An 18,790-nucleotide genomic window follows, 5' to 3' on the forward strand; every position below is an offset into this window, starting at 1 on the left:
TATATTGTGTAGATCTCTCTCATTTTATAGTTATTTCGGTATATTTATATAACTACAGTATATAATACAGTATATCTATTATTGTTTATATTGCTGCATATTAATAGAACTATATATTGTGTAGATCTATCTCATTTTATACTATTTTTACTGTAAATGATGTGCTGTACTTGTGGCCTACTGCACTGTAACTTACCGGATTGTTGTTTTTCTGTACACTGTAGGGAGACAACTCTTCTGGTCGACAAAATAAGAGAAGAGAATGATGAGAAGAGTGCCTTAAGGGTCAAATACAGTCTGCAGCAAAATCACAATCTCACTGTATCCGAGACCAGCATAAAGAAGTTGAGACGCAGAATTGGATGGAAATATGGACGTGTGAGGTTAGTACTGGACAGTACAGAAGGTTAAAATGTTGTTTAAGAAACTGTACTGTACCTATAAAATTATTCCTTGTCATTACAGAGCGTAACCTATGATAAGGGACGTTAACAAGATCAAGAGAGTGGTCCAGGCCCAGGCATGGATCGACAGTGGAGACACTTTCCAGGAGTGCATCTTCACTGACGAGTCTACTGTTTCGCTGGAGAGATTTGCCACCTTTGCATTCCACAAATAAGGTCGCATATCTATGAAGCCGCGTCCGAAACACCCAGTGAAGATGCATGTGTGGGGTGCCATCTCTGGGTGTGGGCCAGGATGCATCGTCATCTTTGAAGTTACAGTAAAATGTATGTCCCACGCTTTTGCTTATGCTCTGTACTGTACTAGTGTAGTCCTACTGTATGCACTGTACTGTACTAGTGTGCAGTTTTTTGAGCACTTTTCTTTTCTTGTTATAGGAATCATGAATAAAGCTTTTTTCCAAGAGAAAATTGTGCCTGAGATTGTGGAATACATCACACGTGAGTTCCCAGATGGTCACCGTTTCTACCAGAACAACGATCCGAAGCACACCGCGTCAACAGCGCATATGCTTGAGCGCGGTATCAACTGGGTGAAGACACCAGTGGAGTAAGTGCAGTAACCGTGTCTCATTTTTTCCCACTGTTTTTACTGTGTACTGTATCTCTTTAGCTAATTGTCCTTTTTTCCCCCTCCCTCCAATGATAGATCGCCAGACTTCAATCCAATCGAAATGGTCTGGCATCAGCTGAAGTACCATATCCGAAAACTCGAGAAACCCTCCAAAAAGGATGAGTTGGCGCAAGGCATAATGAGTTTTTGGAACGATGTACTCACCGTGGAACGATGCAATAAATATATTGACCATATTGCGACTGTGTTGGCCATTGTGATCGCGCGTAATGGGCAAGCATCAGGAAGGTAGTATGGTATAGTACTGTACTGTAGTATTGTAAGTACAGTATGATACAGGTAAGTATGGCACAGATTTTTCTTTCCTAGTAGTTAGAGTATACTGTAGTTCCAGTATAGACTAGTTTGACAGTACTAACTGCATACTGTAGTCCAATATGGAGTAGCTATTCAGTACACAATGCCATAATACAGTATGCACCTACAGTAACTGCTCAATTTTTTCCTTTCCAGAGAGAGCAGCACCAGCCATCTGGTTACAAAGTATTTACAGTAACAGTAGTCAGAGTATACTGTAGTTCCAGTATAGACTAGTTTGACAGTACTAACTGCATACTGTAGTCCAATATGGAGTAAGTAGCTAAACAGTACACAATGCCATAATATGCACCTAACTGCTCAATTTTTTTCTTTCCTGAGAGAGCAGGACCAGCCATCTGGTTGCAAAGTATTTAACAGTAGTCACAGTATACAGTAGTTCCAGTATAGACTAGTTTGACAGTACTATACAGCACACAATGCCATAACACAGTATGCACATAACTGCACTAATTTTTTGTTTTCTTGTCTTTTCAGGGGAATCGTGTAAAGTTTGTGAACTGTTTGTACAGTTAAGTGTACAGTTAAGTGTATCTAAACTGCAGTCATGGTGTGTACACAAAACCTCCCTTCTCTCAATGAACTACTGTACTGTACACAGAATGAGGAAGAAGATAAAGACGGAAAAATGTATATTATCATATATATTATTATATATTATATATTATTAATTAATATTATTATCAATATGCACCAATGAAAAAGAAAGAATGACAAAAAGTGGTAATTTACTGCATCAAAAACAAATTAGATTTACATATCAAATTCAAGAAGGGATTATCGCAAGCGTTACCATAAACAAAGCCTCAAAGGGTTGGGGGGGTGGATGGGTGAGTCATGCGCAGTAATCATCAGTTAACTCCCATCCCAAAGAGGATTAAAGAGAGGTGACTCAAAGCCAACAATAGGAAAATTAGGCACGCAGGCGCAGAGAGGTGATGCTCGGCTAGGAACGGACGATTAAAAACACAATGACAAGAGACTCACCAGCACCAGCGATGATCTTGGGTGCTCGGGAGGGAGCTGAGGGGGAAGGCGGAGCGGCCATTTTGACTCTGCTGCGGAGGCTCGGGCAGGGAGAAGCGCAGCTTCCCCGAAGGGGTGAGTGACAGTGCGGGGTCCCGGAGGGGAGAGGAGACCCCAAAAAGGTGGGCGGAGCCGTGGGCAAGGGGAGACGAGGCCAAGAGTACCCCCCAGTCCCGATTGAGCCCCGGCGTGGAGGAGAAGCGCCACCTAGGATGGCCACTGGGCTCACACGCAGGGAATAAAACGTAGTGGCTTAGCAGACGGGGAGGCTCCCCGGAGATGACTGGACAGCTGACCGCAGGGAGAGTGGGGAAGCCTGGGATAAGTAATCCCCCCCACCCCCCCGAGGCATGGGGAGCTCACATTAGCACGTTAGCGATGACCACAGGGCTAGGGCAGAGAGAGGAGGCGGCCATCTTACACCCAGGAAAAAGACAGGGCACTTTCAAATAAAAGGTGAAGCCTAGCAGCCAGAGAGGGGGAGAATCTCCTGACATCCACAGAGGCTGATCAGGGGGACAGAGGACTGTAGCTGGGGGAGGAGAGGAGGACATCTTACCATACAAGTCTGCGGGCTGAGCTTTGTAGCCCTCTTACCAGCTCAGCCTTTTTTGATGCCAGTGCCCCACACAGTAGGGCTACGAAAGAGCAGGGCAAACAGAACAATCTCAGCAACAGCTAGAGTCTGATCTCACTTCATCTGGGTTAATTAAAATTTGACAGCTAAACAAGGTTCAGCCAAATAAAAGATAACTACATCGATACAGCTGAAAGGTTGTGGCCCTGTGCTCCCCAGGCAAGACAGAACCCCCAAAACAGGAGTCATTAAACCAAATATGTCTCTCCGAGATGTGCACGCAGCGCAGTTCACAATGACCGTCTGAAGCTGGTTGCATGAGGCGGCGGGCATATAAGAGCATTTAACAAACTATTAGAAGCAGGATACGCATAGATTGGAGAAGTTGGATCGAGCAATCCCCAAAATGGCTCCGAAAAAGTCGACTTTGCAAGACTTTTTTAAGACAAAAGAGAGAAAAAAATCAGGCCGCTCAGAAAGCAGAGCGACATCCCCTGTACAGTCAGACGCAGAACCTGAGCCCGAACCTGAGGTGTGTAACCAAACATCAACTAAAAAAGATATTGAGAATCTATACGCCAGCCTAAAAACCTTACTCCACCAAGAGCTACAAAGCGCACTTAAAGATATAAGATCAGAGGTCAGCTCCATAGGAGAGCGCACGGACACGTTGGAACATAAAGTGGATGAAGTCATCAACAACCAGACAACTATAGATACGGAGATCCTGGCCCTACGTTCCAGAATGGCTGACATGGAGGAGAAACAGGAGGATCAAGAAAATCGGGCTAGATTAAACAACCTCAATTTCAAAAACATCCCAGAGTCGGTCACAGACCTGGGAAAAGCAACAACGGAATGGCTACAGACACTCCTAGAAAACAAAGGGAGGGTTAGGGAGTGATCACAGGGCCACACTAATTGAGTAAAGTGAGAAGGTAAATGATAATAATGGTAATTGTAAATGTGGGTGCAAACTGTGAACTGAAAAGTGAATCAGGCAAAAAGAGGGGGAAGGGGAACACAAAATGAATGAGTCCCCTAAAGAATTCACTAACTGCACACCTACATATTATAAAATTTAACTTTTAATAAATTTACTTAAAACATATATTACCAAACGTAATGTACTAAGTGTTTTTTAAAAAATGAATTAAATATTCAATAACGTGCAACCCTGTCAGATGAATGTATGATTGTACAAACCCAAATGTAATATTCCTGGGTTTGACAGGACAGTGGATGCTGAAAGTCAGGGTGTTAACCCCTCTGGAGTATATATGCAGACTGTAGGTAACCGTATCCTACTCAGTGAGCCTTTAACTGGTCAAAGACTCAGCAATCCTGCAATGATATATATAGCAGCGAACACCTATGTGTTAAGTGCATATGCTTGAGAAGTGACGCTGATACAAACACAATCAATCCACAATACCCTCAGTATAGTTAGGCTGGAACTCGCAGTGCCATTGACATAGAGTTTCTCAGCAAAGAGGCTCAGATTGTGTATATATCATGTATTGTGTATAGCAGGGAAGCAGACTCACTGCCCAGTGAGCCTTTAACTAGTCACAGACTCAGCAATCCTGCAATGATATATATAGCAGCGAACACCTATGTGTTAAGTGCATATGCTTGAAAAGTGACGCTGATACAAACACAATCAATCCACAATACCCTCAGTATAGTTAGGCTGAAACTCGCAGTGCCATTGACATAGAGTTTCTCATCAAAGAGGCTCAGATTGTGTATAATACGTAATAATAATTTGTCCCTGAAGAAGCTCCTTTGCTGGAGGGAAACGCGCGTTGGACGCGCAGTTGTGTCAGTCTCCTACTTGGAGCTGTTTTAATGTAGTGCCTTAAGTCTCCTGGTTTTATCTATGCAGACAGCATTAGCTTGATAAATATAACAACAGGCAGTGAGTCTGCTTTCCTGCTATACATAACACATGATATATACACAATCTGAGCCTCTTTGATGAGAAACTCTATGTCAATGGCACTGCGAGTTTCAGCCTAACTATACTGAGGGTATTGTGGATTGATTGTGTTTGTATCAGCGTCACTTCTCAAGCATATGCACTTAACACATAGGTGTTCGCTGCTATATATATCATTGCAGGATTGCTGAGTCTGTGACCAGTTAAAGGCTCACTGGGCAGTGAGTCTGCTTCCCTGCTATACACAATACATGATATATACACAATCTGAGCCTCTTTGCTGAGAAACTCTATGTCAATGGCACTGCGAGTTCCAGCCTAACTATACTGAGGGTATTGTGGATTGATTGTGTTTGTATCAGCGTCACTTCTCAAGCATATGCACTTAACACATAGGTGTTCGCTGCTATATGTATCATTGCAGGATTGCTGAGTCTGTGACCAGTTAAAGGCTCACTGAGTAGGATACGGTTACCTACAGTCTGCATATATACTCCAGAGGGGTTAACACCCTGACTTTCAGCATCCACTGTCCTGTCAAACCCAGGAATATTACATTTGGGTTTGTACAATCATACATTCATCTGACAGGGTTGCACGTTATTGAATATTTAATTCATTTTTTAAAAAACACTTAGTACATTACGATTGGTAATATATGTTTTAAGTAAATTTATTAAAAGTTAGATTTTATAATATGTAGGTGTGCAGTTAGTGAATTCTTTAGGGGACTCATTCATTTTGTGTTCCCCTTCCCCCTCTTTTTACAGACACTCCTCCCAGAAATGCCCCCAGCAACACTGCTCCTTGACAGGGCGCATAGAGCGCTTAGACCGAGACCACAAGCCGGAGATAGAGAAAGAGATGTAGTGGTGCGGCTGCACTACTTCAAATCCAAGGAAGCGGTTCTTACCCTGGCAAGGGAAAAAGGAGGGCTGAAATGGGGAGATGTGATGATAGACGTGTACAATGATCTGGCACCATCAACACTGATGAAGAGGATGGCCCTGAAACATATCACTAAAGTCCTGAGAGACAACGAAATTCGATACAAATGGGGGTTTCCATTCCGCCTTATCGCCACCAGAAATGGAACGCAAGCCAACATGAGGGATCCAGAGGAGGGAGTGGACTTCCTAGAAATATTGGGTTTGCAACCACCAGACTCCATAACCAGAGAAGAGCGCAGACTGCCCCTGGTCCGACCCATTTGGAAAGAAGTGGGCAGAGGAACCACTCCACATAGAGGGAATCTAAAGGACCACCAGAACTCTTAGGTCTTTGCAAAACATGCTACAACAGAGAAGACTCGAAAAAACCTGACATAAGGAACTATGTCAAAAATGTTGTACTGTAATGTGTTACGTAGACCCAGATAAAGAATAACAAGAGGTCACCAACAATCCCCCCCATAGATAAGCGGGTAATCCGAAGGTTAGAATTACGAGTGCAAGTCCGCAAAAAGCAAGAAGTTAAGCTTAAATAAATATATAAAAAACTTTAAAAAAAAAAAAATTGGGGGGTGGGGGGGGTTGTAGACAAGATAGGGGTAGACAAGATAGGGGGGGAGATGTAGACAAGATAGGGTAAATGTAATTAACTAATTAATGTTAATGTATGTTTTTAGTTGTGTAATTATGCTTGTTCAATATAGAGTTGAACACAAAGTCTTAGCTCTATGCATTTAAATTGGGAGGTCTACGTAAATATTCTAGTAAAAAAAAAAAAGGAGGGATAGAAATGCTAAATGTTAAATGTTTAAAATAAAAAATAAAAAGTTGATTTGTTGAGCGGGCCCGCCTCCTGGGACCGCAGTACGGTCCGTACACGCCCAAGGATATGGGTGTGGGATTAGTGCTACTGCGCAATCACAGAGAAAGACCGTTCACGATCAGTGAACAAACAAATCCAGGCAGCCCATATCCAAGTGGCCCATTATAAGTGGCATGACTACTGAACAACTGAAGTTTAAAAGGAAGGAACTCTTACCCTAATGGATCTTATCCTTCTTCTCTCCTCAGGTAAAAACCATCTCTAAATCATCATTGAAGCCTTTGCTGTGTGTATTATATAGTATATGCAAGTGATCCAATTCTAGGTAAAAACCATCTCTAAATCATCATTGAAGCCTTTGCTGTGTGTATTATATAGTATACAGGCATACCCCGCTTTAAGTACACTCACTTTAAGTACACTCGCGAGTAAGTACATATCGCCCAATAGGCAAACGCCAGCTCACGCATGCGCCTGTCATCACGTCCTGAACAGCAATACCGGCTCCCTACCTGTACCGAAGCTGTGCGCAAGCAGGGAGACTATAGAGCCTGTTACAAATGCGTTATTTACATCAGTTGTGCACGTATATAACGATTGCAGTACAGTACCTGCATCGATAAGTGGGAAAAGGTAGTGCTTCACTTTAAGTACATTTTCGCTTTACATACATGCTCCGGTCCCATTGCGTACGTTAATGCGGGGTATGCCTGTATGCAAGTGATCCAATGCTAGGTAAAAACCATCTCTAAATCATCATTGAAGCCTTTGCTGTGTGTATTATATAATATATGCAAGTTATCCAATGCTAGGTAAAAACCATCTCTAAATCATCATTGAAGCCTTTGCTGTGTGTATTATATAGTATATGCAAGTGATCCAATGCTAGGTAAAAACCATCTCTGAATGCTGTTTTCTGTCTACGCCTAATCAAATTAAGTGTTGCCACCTAGGCAGGGAACACCCTGTGTAGAAAACCATTTGTTTGAATGTGCCTCAGATGTGCTAATTAACCATAACTATTTGACAATATTAGCTTTATCCCAGGCACGGAACCAACAGCGTTTAAGGACTGGAGCAAGGCTGGAATCACAAGGGTAAAAGACCTATGGGTAAACAAAGATATTAAAAAGTTCAAGACAGTAAAGAGAGAAATTGGCCTTCATGACTCGGCCTTTTTTAGATATCTTCAATTGAGAGATCACATACAGAGGACAAGTCCATATAGTGACTTCACAGCATTTGAGGACTAGTGCCTTACAGGGGAGGACAAAAAAGGTCTGATCTCTAAAGTCTACAGCATACTTGCAGAGGGTAAAAGAGAAACGGAGGTAAAACCCAAAATGATGACAAAGTGAGAGGAGGAGTTGGGAGAACTAGATCTGGAGCAGTGGGATAACAAATTTGAAGGAATAGCAAAGAGCTCCACATGTGTATTAATAAAAGAAAATGCATATAAAATGCTCCACCAATGGTACTACACCCCACTACGATTGTCCAAATTTTTCAGAAACACGTCCCCACTGTGTACAAGGGGGTGTGGCCAGCAAGGATCGTTTATACATATGTGGTGGACGTGCCCGAAGGTAACAAAGCTATGGAGAGCCACACATGATATGGCACAGACAATTCTTGGGTATGACTTCCCCCTAGACCTCTGGAAGGTAATGCTTTGCAGGCCAATTGAAAACATGGAAAAAACTGACAACAAACTTCTTACACACATATATACAGCTGCCAGATGCGAAATAGCCAAAGCATGGAAACAAGAACAGCAGCCGACCATACACGCTGTAAAAGCGAGATTATGGAGGATCTGTCTTATGGAAAAACTGACGGGGATACAAAACGACACAGTACAGAAATACATAGACATCTGGGAACCATGGAGAACCTATATAGGAAATAGATATCTCTCGAGGGCTACTCTCCAATCCTGAAAATCACAAAATAGGTGAGGTAAAAACAGACTAGCTAGAAAAAAATCAAAAAAATAAATAAATAACAATAATAACAAGAGCTTCACTATTGAGGTAACCCTGGTGTGATAGGAATCGTAACTGTATAAAATGCAGAGGTGAGCCTGGAGGGTATCCAATATCCAGTTTCGGATATTCTACAAATGCACGGATGTTAAGCTGGTATGATATACCAACAAATGAAATGAATATTCTAAAAGCAATGACATTTCCTTTTTTTCGTTTCCCCTTTTTAAGTCTTTTCAGTTAATTTTCTGTATTCAATACTTTAAACACTGTCATAACAGTGATGTCATTATTGTCTCCCCATTGAATGTGTTATCCACATGATACAAATGTATGTGATTCACAAGTAACATGTTCCCCCTTTTGTATCCCACTCCCCACTTTTCTTAACAAAAAAACAAATAAAGAATAAGTTAAAAAAAAAAAAAAACACAATGACAAGCTTTAGAAACGGAATGGTTCTGGAGAGGTGTCTGTCGATAAGAGGTTCAAATCCTTGAGCGAGCCTTGTGTGTGTGCGTGGGGGAGGCGGGTACAGGGTACAGCTGCATGAAGGATTAGCTGTACTGTAGTTCAAGGAAATTACATATTTTTAAAAGGCAGGTCATCATAATAATTTGATCCCTACACCCCCAAATACATAAAAAGCACACAAATAAACCATGTGTAGTCAAACGCACAGTGTCGCAGTCAAAAGCTACAGCACAGATTGAATATGGTAAAGAATTTTTTTTTTTTGGTCACTCACTCTTGAACTTCGCAAGCAAGCAGTGGTGAAGTTACAGACATATGCGCAGTAATCATCAGCTATGTACTGTAGCTCCCATCCCAAAGAGGATTAGAGAGTGAATCAAAGCCAACAATAGGAAAATTAGGCACGCAGGGGCAGAGAGGTGATGCTCGGCTAGGGACGGATGATTAAAAACACAATGACAAGCTTTAGAAACGGAATGGTTCTGGAGAGGTGTCTGTTGATAAGAGGTTCAAATCCTTAAGTGAGCCTTGTGTGTGTGCGTGGGAGAGGGGGGTACAGGGTACAGCTGCATGAAGAATTAGCTGTACTGCAGTTCAAAGAAATGACATATTTTCAAAAGGCAGGTCATCATAATAATTTCATCCCTACACCCCCAAATACATAAAAAGCACACAAATCAACCATGTGCTGTCAAACGCACAGTGTCGCAGTCAAAAGCTACAGCACAGATTGAATATGGTAATATCGAGATGGTTTAGGCAGGCTTGTGGAGAAAATAAAAATAAAAAAAGAGGAGAATTTTTTTTTTTTGGTCACTCACTCTTGAACTTCGCAAGCAAGCAGTGGTGAAGTTACAGACATATGCGCAGTAATCATCAGCTATGTACTGTAGCTCCCATCCCAAAGAGGATTGGAGAGTGAATCAAAGCCAACAATAGGAAAATTAGGCACGCAGGCGCAGAGAGGTGATGCTCGGCTAGGGACGGATGATTAAAAACACAATGACAAGCTTTAGAAACGGAATGGTTCTGGAGAGGTGTCTGTTGATAAGAGGTTCAAATCCTTGAGTGAGCCTTGTGTGTGTGCGTGGGGGAGGGGGGTACAGGGTACAGCTGCATGAAGAATTAGCTGTACTGCAGTTCAAAGAAATTACATATTTTCAAAAGGCAGGTCATCATAATAATTTCATCCCTACACCCCCAAATACATAAAAAGCACACAAATCAACCATGTGCTGTCAAACGCACAGTGTCGCAGTCAAAAGCTACAGCACAGATTGAATATCGTAAAAAAAAAATTGGGTCACTCACTCTTGAACTTCGCAAGCAAGCAGTGGTGAAATTACAGACGCATGCGCAGTTATCATCAGCTATCAAGCAGGAATGTGATTGAAACCAGAAAGACACACATTCAAAGGAATGGTGTGGGAGAGGTGTACTGTACTGTAGATAAGATAAGAAGTTGAAATACTGCAGTGCAGTAAATTAGCTTGTGTGTGTGCGGGGGCGAGCGAGGGGAGAGCGTATATGCCGAAATGTGATACTGTTACAGTACACGCCTATGCGTTTCAACAATTTTTAAATGAGGCATACAGCACTGCACATGCATGTATAAATATGCAAATTTACAATTACTGCGCGCACACGCACACTGTGTACTGACGTAGGTTGAACTGCTAAAGAATTAGACTTTGAAGACAACAGCTCGCGAATGCCCCCCTGAGTTTTTAGACGGTATTGCAGTATTGCAGACAGCGCTAATAAAATGCTAATATTACGAGCGCTAAAATACCGCAATATACGCCGGAAAAAAAACCTCATACTGCATATGCCCGTATTTATCAGAGTTGCGCTGCTATGGCCGCACTAGGGTAAAGGCGGCTGCAGCTCTATGATATCATCATCCAGGGTTCCAGTTACCTCCAACAGTCCGGGTTGTATACTATTTCTTATTATTTATTTTTTATTCATTTTATATGCATTCATAGGCGCCAGTGATATACACTTCTTTTACATGGAAACACGCAATGCCACAATCAAAAGAAATCTGTGCGGACCTCAAAAAAGCAGTTATTGCTGCTCATCAGTCTTGAAACGGTTATAAAACTATTTCTAAGGATTTGGGACTCAGACCAAGTCTACAAATGGAGAAAGTTCAAGACCACTGTAACTCTACCTAGGAGCAGTCACCTAACAAAATCTCTTCAAGACCAAATTATCAAATCATCCAGGAAGTCACAATCAACCTCAGAGTGACATCAAACGATCTGCAGGGCACCTTTGCCTTGGCTAATGTGAGTGTTCATGACTCAACTATCAGAAAAAGAGTGAACAAGAATGGTGCTCATGGAAAGATAGCCAGGAAAAAGCCCCTGCTCTCTAAAAAGAACATTGCTGCACATCTGAAGTTCACCAAAGAGCACTCGGATAATCAACAAGACTTTTGGAACAATTTTCTCTGGACAGACGAGGCAAAGGTAGAAATTCTTGGCCTCAGTGAGAAAAATTAAGTTTTGAGAAAAACAACAATGCGTTCGAACAGAAGAACCTCATCCCAATTGTCATGCATGGTGGTGGGAGTGTGATGGTTTGGGACTGCTTTGCTGCCTCAGGACCTGGATGGTTTGACATCATTGACACAAACATGAATTCTGCATTGTATCAGAATATTCTAGAAAAGAATGTTAGAACATATGTCCATGAGCTGAAGCTTAACCGAAAGTGGGTCACGCAGCAAGATCCTAAACATACAAGCAGATCTACAAAAGAATGTTTGCAGAAGAAGAAAATCTGCATTTTAGAATGGCTTAGTCAAAGTGCAGACCTAAACCCCATTGAAATTTTGTGGCAGGACCTGAAATGAGCTGTCCATGCAAGGAAGCCTTAAAATGTCACTGAGTTGAAGCAGTTCTGTAAGGAGGAATGGGCCAAAATGCCTCAAAACTGATGTGAAATGCTGACCTGCAGTTACAGGAAATGTTTAGTTGAAGCCATTGCTGCTCAAGGGGTTTCCACCAGGTATTGAATCTAATGGTTCAAATACATTTTTACACGGATATTGAACGTTGAATAATTTTTGGATAAATAAATGTTGAAAAAGTATCATGTATGTGTCATTTGTTTGATCAGGTTATCTTTATACATTATTAGGATTTACAGTAGATTAAGCTCTAATGACTTTTTAGGTTCGAAATATGTGAATATCCAAGGTTCCACAAACTTCTTCTCACCACTGTTTATATTAAGGTTAGTACCAGTAAATCTGTTCCAGTTGGATTACAACACCCCTTATCAGTCGGTCTATAATTATAGAGAGAGCACTATTTGACCAGTCAGTACGGTTAACTAGTATACCAGTCAGTTTCAATCAACATGTAAAATATGTATTTCATGTTTCAATAGATATGTCTTTTGTCAAAAATCCTTATGTGTGCTTAATAGTTTGCAAATGGCATAAATACTTACATGGGAATAAAAAACCCTTTGATTGTTTTTAAATTCCTATTTTTTCCATAATCCTAAACCAGTTGACAAGTTTGGGCAAAATCAAAACATGAAAAAAGTGAACAACTCTAATTTTAAGAAAAGCATACAGTAAGGTGTTCTGGTCATCTTACCTATAGATTCAAGAGACATCATTTTACCATTTTTTGTGAGTACAGGATTAGGAGTTGGAATGCCTTCACTGCACAAGAACATTGTGGCATTTGTCTGAGCTTCAATTAGTTCTTCATTCTTACTGTCTTCACTATTTGTTACCTTTAGAACATACTCTGTACAATCGGTAGTCTCTTCACTCAAAGTTTCAATATAGAAATTCTGATCATCATAACTTGGCAGAGACTTGATGCTGGATACCTTTAAATCAAACAAAGACTCAACCAACTTAATGGCTTGTATTTCACTAAGAGTTGGCTTTCTGGCAAGTTGTGAATTCCCAAGCTCATTTTCAGAAGACATTGTGTCTAGAAAAAAAAAATAGTAGTTTAGACATTAGTATAAACACATACAAAAGGTAAAGTAATCACAGAAGATGTATTAATGTAACTTTACATTGAGTTGCGAAATATCACTATCATCAATTCATCAATTCATTTTATTTATAAAATGTTTTACCAGGAAGAAATACATTGAGAGTTACCTCTCGTTTTCAAGTAAGTCCTGGGCATAGAGTTATGATGACAAATAATACATGGTAACAATACAAATTACATAAGTGAACAGGGTATACATTATATACAAGACATTACATGCACAGGTAAAGATAATATATATGATAGGCGTATGTAATAGTTGCAGGCAAGATTAAAATGTGAGACAGCTTTAGTTTTGAAAGAACTTAGACTGGTGGTGACTGTGAGAGTTTCCGGTAGATTGTTCCAGGTTTGGGGTGCACTGTAAGAGAATGAGGAGCGGCCGGATACTTTGCTGAACCTTGGGACCACGAACAGTCTTTTTGAGTCAGATCTCAGATGATAAGTGCTGCATTGGGTAGGGTGAGGAACTTGTTCAGATAGACGGGTAACTCAATGGAATGGAAACTCAATGCTTTTTTAAAGTATACAGACACATCTTGTATGTGTCACCTGCCGCAGAGCATGTACTGCTGCAGTTTGCAAAGTGTTGACCGTGCACAGTGCAGGACATAGCAGGCCATAATGGCCCATCAGATAAACACATGGGGTCCCTGCGCCTGAATGGGACTCATGCTGTGTGAATCGTACCTGGCGGCATCAGTCTGTAAGAGACACGCAGTAAGAGTGAGACAGTCAATCACTCTCCCTGCGCACCTCTAACAGGCGATCGCGCCGCTTTTATTTTATTAACAATGTATTTAAGCAGGGGGTCTCTGGAAAAGCTTCCCAAGTTACAGGCTCTGGTATAGGGTTCCGCTATCTCCACGATGTTTAAATGTCCCGGTCACATTCTCAAGTATATTTCTACTCTGCCTCTGTTAAAAAAGGAGACGTGGCAATTTTTATGAACTGTGCTATTCCCTTCAAACCTGATGTTATAAAGTACAGGACGGGCAGGTTTATCTGTCTGATGGGCATTCTTTGAGGGGAGCAGGTCAAGCTGGCAAACCTGTATGCACCTAGTGATGCGTGCGGCCCCATTTTTGGAAATTTCTGTGCTCTGCTTAAGAATTTTGCTATTTTTGCTCACGGGAGACCAGGTTATTTACACCTTTTTCACCAGGATCATTCATTGAGCAAAACAAATTAATGAAATAAATTGAAGTTTATTCACATACATTCACTTACACACAATGATACACAAAATACAGACAAAAAGACACACTTACTGGGGGTCTGGGGTCAAAAATTAGACTTTCTTAGGTTCTGTGAACTCTAAATAAAAGTTTTACCCTGACCGGGACTTAGCCCGGAATCTCCTGGAACCCAAATCGGCATAAAGTTACATACGCCACCGCACTCTTCTCTTCTGAGAACTTGGACTTTCTTGACTGCAAGTTACTCCAAATCCCCAGGAACAAAAATCAGAATTAAATCCCAGCCACATCCGCTATGTTCGATTTGAGAACTTGGCCGCAGAAAGCTGGACTTAGTCTCTGGCAGACAGGCTTTCCTTGCTTGAAATCGAAGCTGGCTGCTCCGCTATTCGCGCAAGAGCAACTTTGAAAAGCTCGCCTGTGCTCTTACTACCGGAGAACTACAATCTGATTGGCTCACAGATTCTTATAGTATTCTAAGCTTCATTAACAAAACTCAGTAAGCAATCAACACGTGGGAAAATTTCAAAGCAACCAATCAGAGTCAAGCTGGCTAGAAAAGCGGGAAATGTGAAATAGCTAAGGGTACATAGTACATGGTATTCCGTCTTTTCCCGCTGCCCAAATGCTACTCGCACCTCTGGCATCCTCTGACTGCTTTGAACTCCGATGTAATCTAAGGGGCAAGGGAGAAGGGGTGGAGGGGAATGGAAATTACCCCTGCTCGGCTATAGTATTAATGGATACGGTGCTCATCCCAGGATAGAGATGAAGGAGACTAAGGAGAGAAAAGACCTGGTATCATAAGAGCACTCAGGGTATCCTAATGTTGAATTATCTGATTAAAAGGTCATCTTTATTATTTAATTGTATAAATAAAATAAAGGGGTATATACTGCTGCGCGAGCCTTTATTTTAAAACGTCTCGGAGCCGTTGTCGTCGCATCTCCTGTATTCCACGCACTATACTGCTGCGGCACAGTTTATTCGAGCATTTGCCCGTTCTGTGCCGCAGCAGTAGCCTGGCGCGTGCCCGAGTGTGACGGGCGCGCGCCGAAGCAGCGGAAGAGCGCCCTCCGATCGGGGCGCTCTCCCTACCGCTGCCGGGTCCGCCGGGTCCCCCGGAACCCCCTGCCGCTGTCCCGCGATCGCGGGACACCAGGGCTCCCTCGGGGAGCCCCTGGACACGCGTGCAGGGGGCGCACGCTCCCGTCTATGACGCGCGGCACGCCGAGGGGCGGCCACTAGCAAGCCGGGAGATTTCCCGGCTTGCGGTACCGACCACACTTCAATAAAGTGTGTCGGTAGTGTAAATGTTGCATCCCCGTGTTCATGTCGCATTCGCATGGTTGATCCGTGGTTGATCTGCAGTTGATCTGTTTAATTACTGGTTTCGGATTTAATTGGGGCAATTCTTCTCTTATCCGCCATGTGGCAGATATTCATGAATTGTAATGAATTCTAATGTGTAAGCTACTTGTGCTACATTAATAAGTCTACTACAGTGGTTCATTGTGAATTGACCTTGGTACTGAAGAAGTTACTGTATCAATTTAGGCGTTTCATAATAAAAACTCAATGCTCTGTGTCTTTTTTACACAATTGCCGACCGACGCAATGAGTACACAGAAATACGTGTGCAAAAGACCTGACTGTACTTATGCATTTTAATATGTTCTGCAATTAATGCAGCAGATGATAAAATGGCCACAGTTGCTGAAATCTATGATTATTTCATCACAAAATATGACTTTTACACATTTTCACCTGTTGCTCATGGGTGGAAGCATGCAATAAGTTAAAAGTTAAGTAGTGATCCGTGTTTTTTTTCGTAATTCCCCTGCACACAGAGTTATAGGAGGGTATAAGTGTGTGATGCCAGATTTTTCCAGTATCTTTGATCATGGAGACTTCAAAAGGAGAAAGGTCAGATTTAATCAAAATAAGATTCGTCAATCCCAGCCCAGCAATGTAACAGCGCCTTAACCGGCGCCAGCACCGGCTTAAAATAACAGTCCGACCGTCAGTGAAAACCTGGTGACCGGCAACCCTTGCTATCTGTCCCCCGCCAAGATACCTGAAAAACTTCCAGACTGAGCCTGATTTTACATACAGATACCAGCAAGCTTGCATATACCAAAAAGATTTCCAGCTTCATCAGCTGTTAACTACAGGTGTAGCAGGCCTGCTGTCACCTGTCAACTACGTGTATAATGAAGACTACAGGAGTGACAGTGGCTCATCACCACCCATTTGGCAAAGTCTATAATGAAGGTAAATACAGTATAATTTACAACAGTAACTACCTGTATTACACTACCTGCAGTTCAAGCTGCCGTATTTAATTCTTTTTTTTTTTTAAATATCAATACATTATGCACACAGAAGGGATTAGTTACTGCAGATCGGTCCGTTCTCCTGTAATCAATCACTTTGCTCAAGGTTATCTAGTTCTATTATTTTATTCACCATTCTAGAAAATGTAGTCAAGCATTATGATTGGCTGGGCAATTTCTATAGTAGATACTGAACAATTGGTGGACAGCTAGGCGCATGCATGTATATCTGTCAGGGTCTCCTAGACCTCCTGCCTAACCATAGTTCTTTCCTTGTCCACCGGGTGTGCTACTGTTTTCTGTTTGCTCTGGGTTCCTCTGTCTGTCTGTCTTCTTGTTGCTCCTCTCTCTGTCTTATTGTTCTGCTTCCTGTTTGTTCCCTTGCCTTTGTTTTGAGTCAGACTCCTATGCACATGCTTCTGTCTCTGATCCTGATCTGTTCCTGTACCAGTCCTGTATTTGATTCTGTTCATAGTAAAGGCCCCTGCTGGTAAGCTGGCTTGTCCCTACTTGTTCCCTGGTCTCAGTCCTCGTTACCCGGTCTCAGTCCCTTCTCCCCGGTCTCAGTCCCTGCTCCTCGGTCTCAGTACCTGCTTCCCGTTCTCAGTCCCTGCTCCCCGTTCTCAGTCCCTGCCCTCCGTTCTCAGTCCCTGCTCCCCGTTCTCAGTCCCTGCTCCTGCTCCCCTGTCCTGTTCCAGTCTCCTCGTTGCCGACCTCTGCTTGTTACCCGACTACGCTATCTGCCACCTGCCTCAGACCCCTGCTTGTTACCCGACTATGCTATCTGCCACCTGCCTCAGACCCCTGCTTGTTAGACGACTACGCTATCGCTGTTCCGGCCACCGAGATCCAACCCGCCACAAGAGTCTCCCGTGACAGAAAACAAAGGCCACATCTGGACCTCGCTGGAACAGATTCTTCTTCTGCCTGCTCCCTTTCCTGCCTGCTGCAGCAGACCGCATCCGCATGGTTGAAGATAAGTACTTTTGTTTCTTTTTTGGAAATACAAGTTGGGATCTTGAAGGTTTTTTTTTTGTTGCTGCTAAGTGTTCTGCAAGAATGATTGCGTTCATAAAGAAAAACATTTTTGCGGAGACTAGTACTGTTGCCGCAGAGACTAGTGCACCTTTCTTTGAGGTTTTTTCTTTTGTGCAGTGCCTGGGTTAACCCTTGCAGTACCTGTTGCCACCTTTTTTAGACTCTGACTTTCATTCCCTGGACAAGGCTTGTATCTCTCTGCATTTTTGGGTGGGCCACTGCAGATTTTATGACTCACATTTCTATTTAAGACGGTTACCTTGATTTACTGCTTTCCCTGGTTGGACCACTGCTTTTCACAGTGTTCCCATTTCAAAAGACAAGAGTGCTCCCATTCTTTTGCTGCTGCATGCTGTAATTTTTTCCTGCAATCTGTAGTTCTTCCTATGATTGGTTCTAAGGTTTCAGGTTTACCTGCAAGTTCCCCTGAAGTTTGTTTCTCTGCAACCTATGATATCCCTACGCCTGATATCTAAAGTTTCAGATTTAACTGCAGGTTTCTCTGTCTTATATCCCTACGCCTGATATCTAAAGTTTCAGATTTAACTGCAGGTTTTTCTGTCTGATATTCATATGTCTGATGTCAAAAGATTTGAATCTCACTGCAAGTTTTTCAGTAGTAGTTTCCTGCTGTCTATGATATTTCTATGCCTGATTTCTAAAGATTCAGAGTTAACTGCAGGTTTTTATATGATACCCCTACACCTGATGTCTAAAAATTCAGATATAACTCCGGCTGATGCTAAGGTCTCAAAAGGTCAGTGCTCCTATCTTGTGTCTCTCTGTGTCTAATATTTCTGTTGTTCATTCTAATGCTTCTGCCTTAGACACATTTCCTCTTTACTGGTTTCTTGGTACGTTTGGTTTCCCTATGTCCGAAGCTATGGCTCCCACTCTGAAAACAATCTTGAGCAATAAATGTGAACACAGTACCACTGATTCTTCAGAACTTCTCAAAGCAAGGAAGAAGAAGAAAAGGAAAGGAGGTAT

The 18,790-nt window shown here is 42.2% G+C and overlaps 1 protein-coding gene across 2 annotated transcripts in view; it reads right to left on the reverse strand.

Annotated features, from left to right (window-relative positions):
• Positions 1-18,790, reverse strand: part of HYKK (hydroxylysine kinase) — a 119,246-nt gene that overhangs the window by 91,675 nt on the left and 8,781 nt on the right. For both annotated transcript variants that reach the window (XM_075576141.1, XM_075576140.1), the window contains exon 2: positions 12,811-13,158. In XM_075576141.1, coding sequence (XP_075432256.1) covers positions 12,811-13,153 — 343 coding nt within the window. In that variant the 5' untranslated portion in view covers positions 13,154-13,158. The remainder of the gene's footprint in view (positions 1-12,810; positions 13,159-18,790) is intronic.

This window comes from Ascaphus truei, chromosome 18 (assembly GCF_040206685.1).
Source record: "Ascaphus truei isolate aAscTru1 chromosome 18, aAscTru1.hap1, whole genome shotgun sequence".
Lineage (NCBI taxonomy): Eukaryota > Metazoa > Chordata > Amphibia > Anura > Ascaphidae > Ascaphus > Ascaphus truei.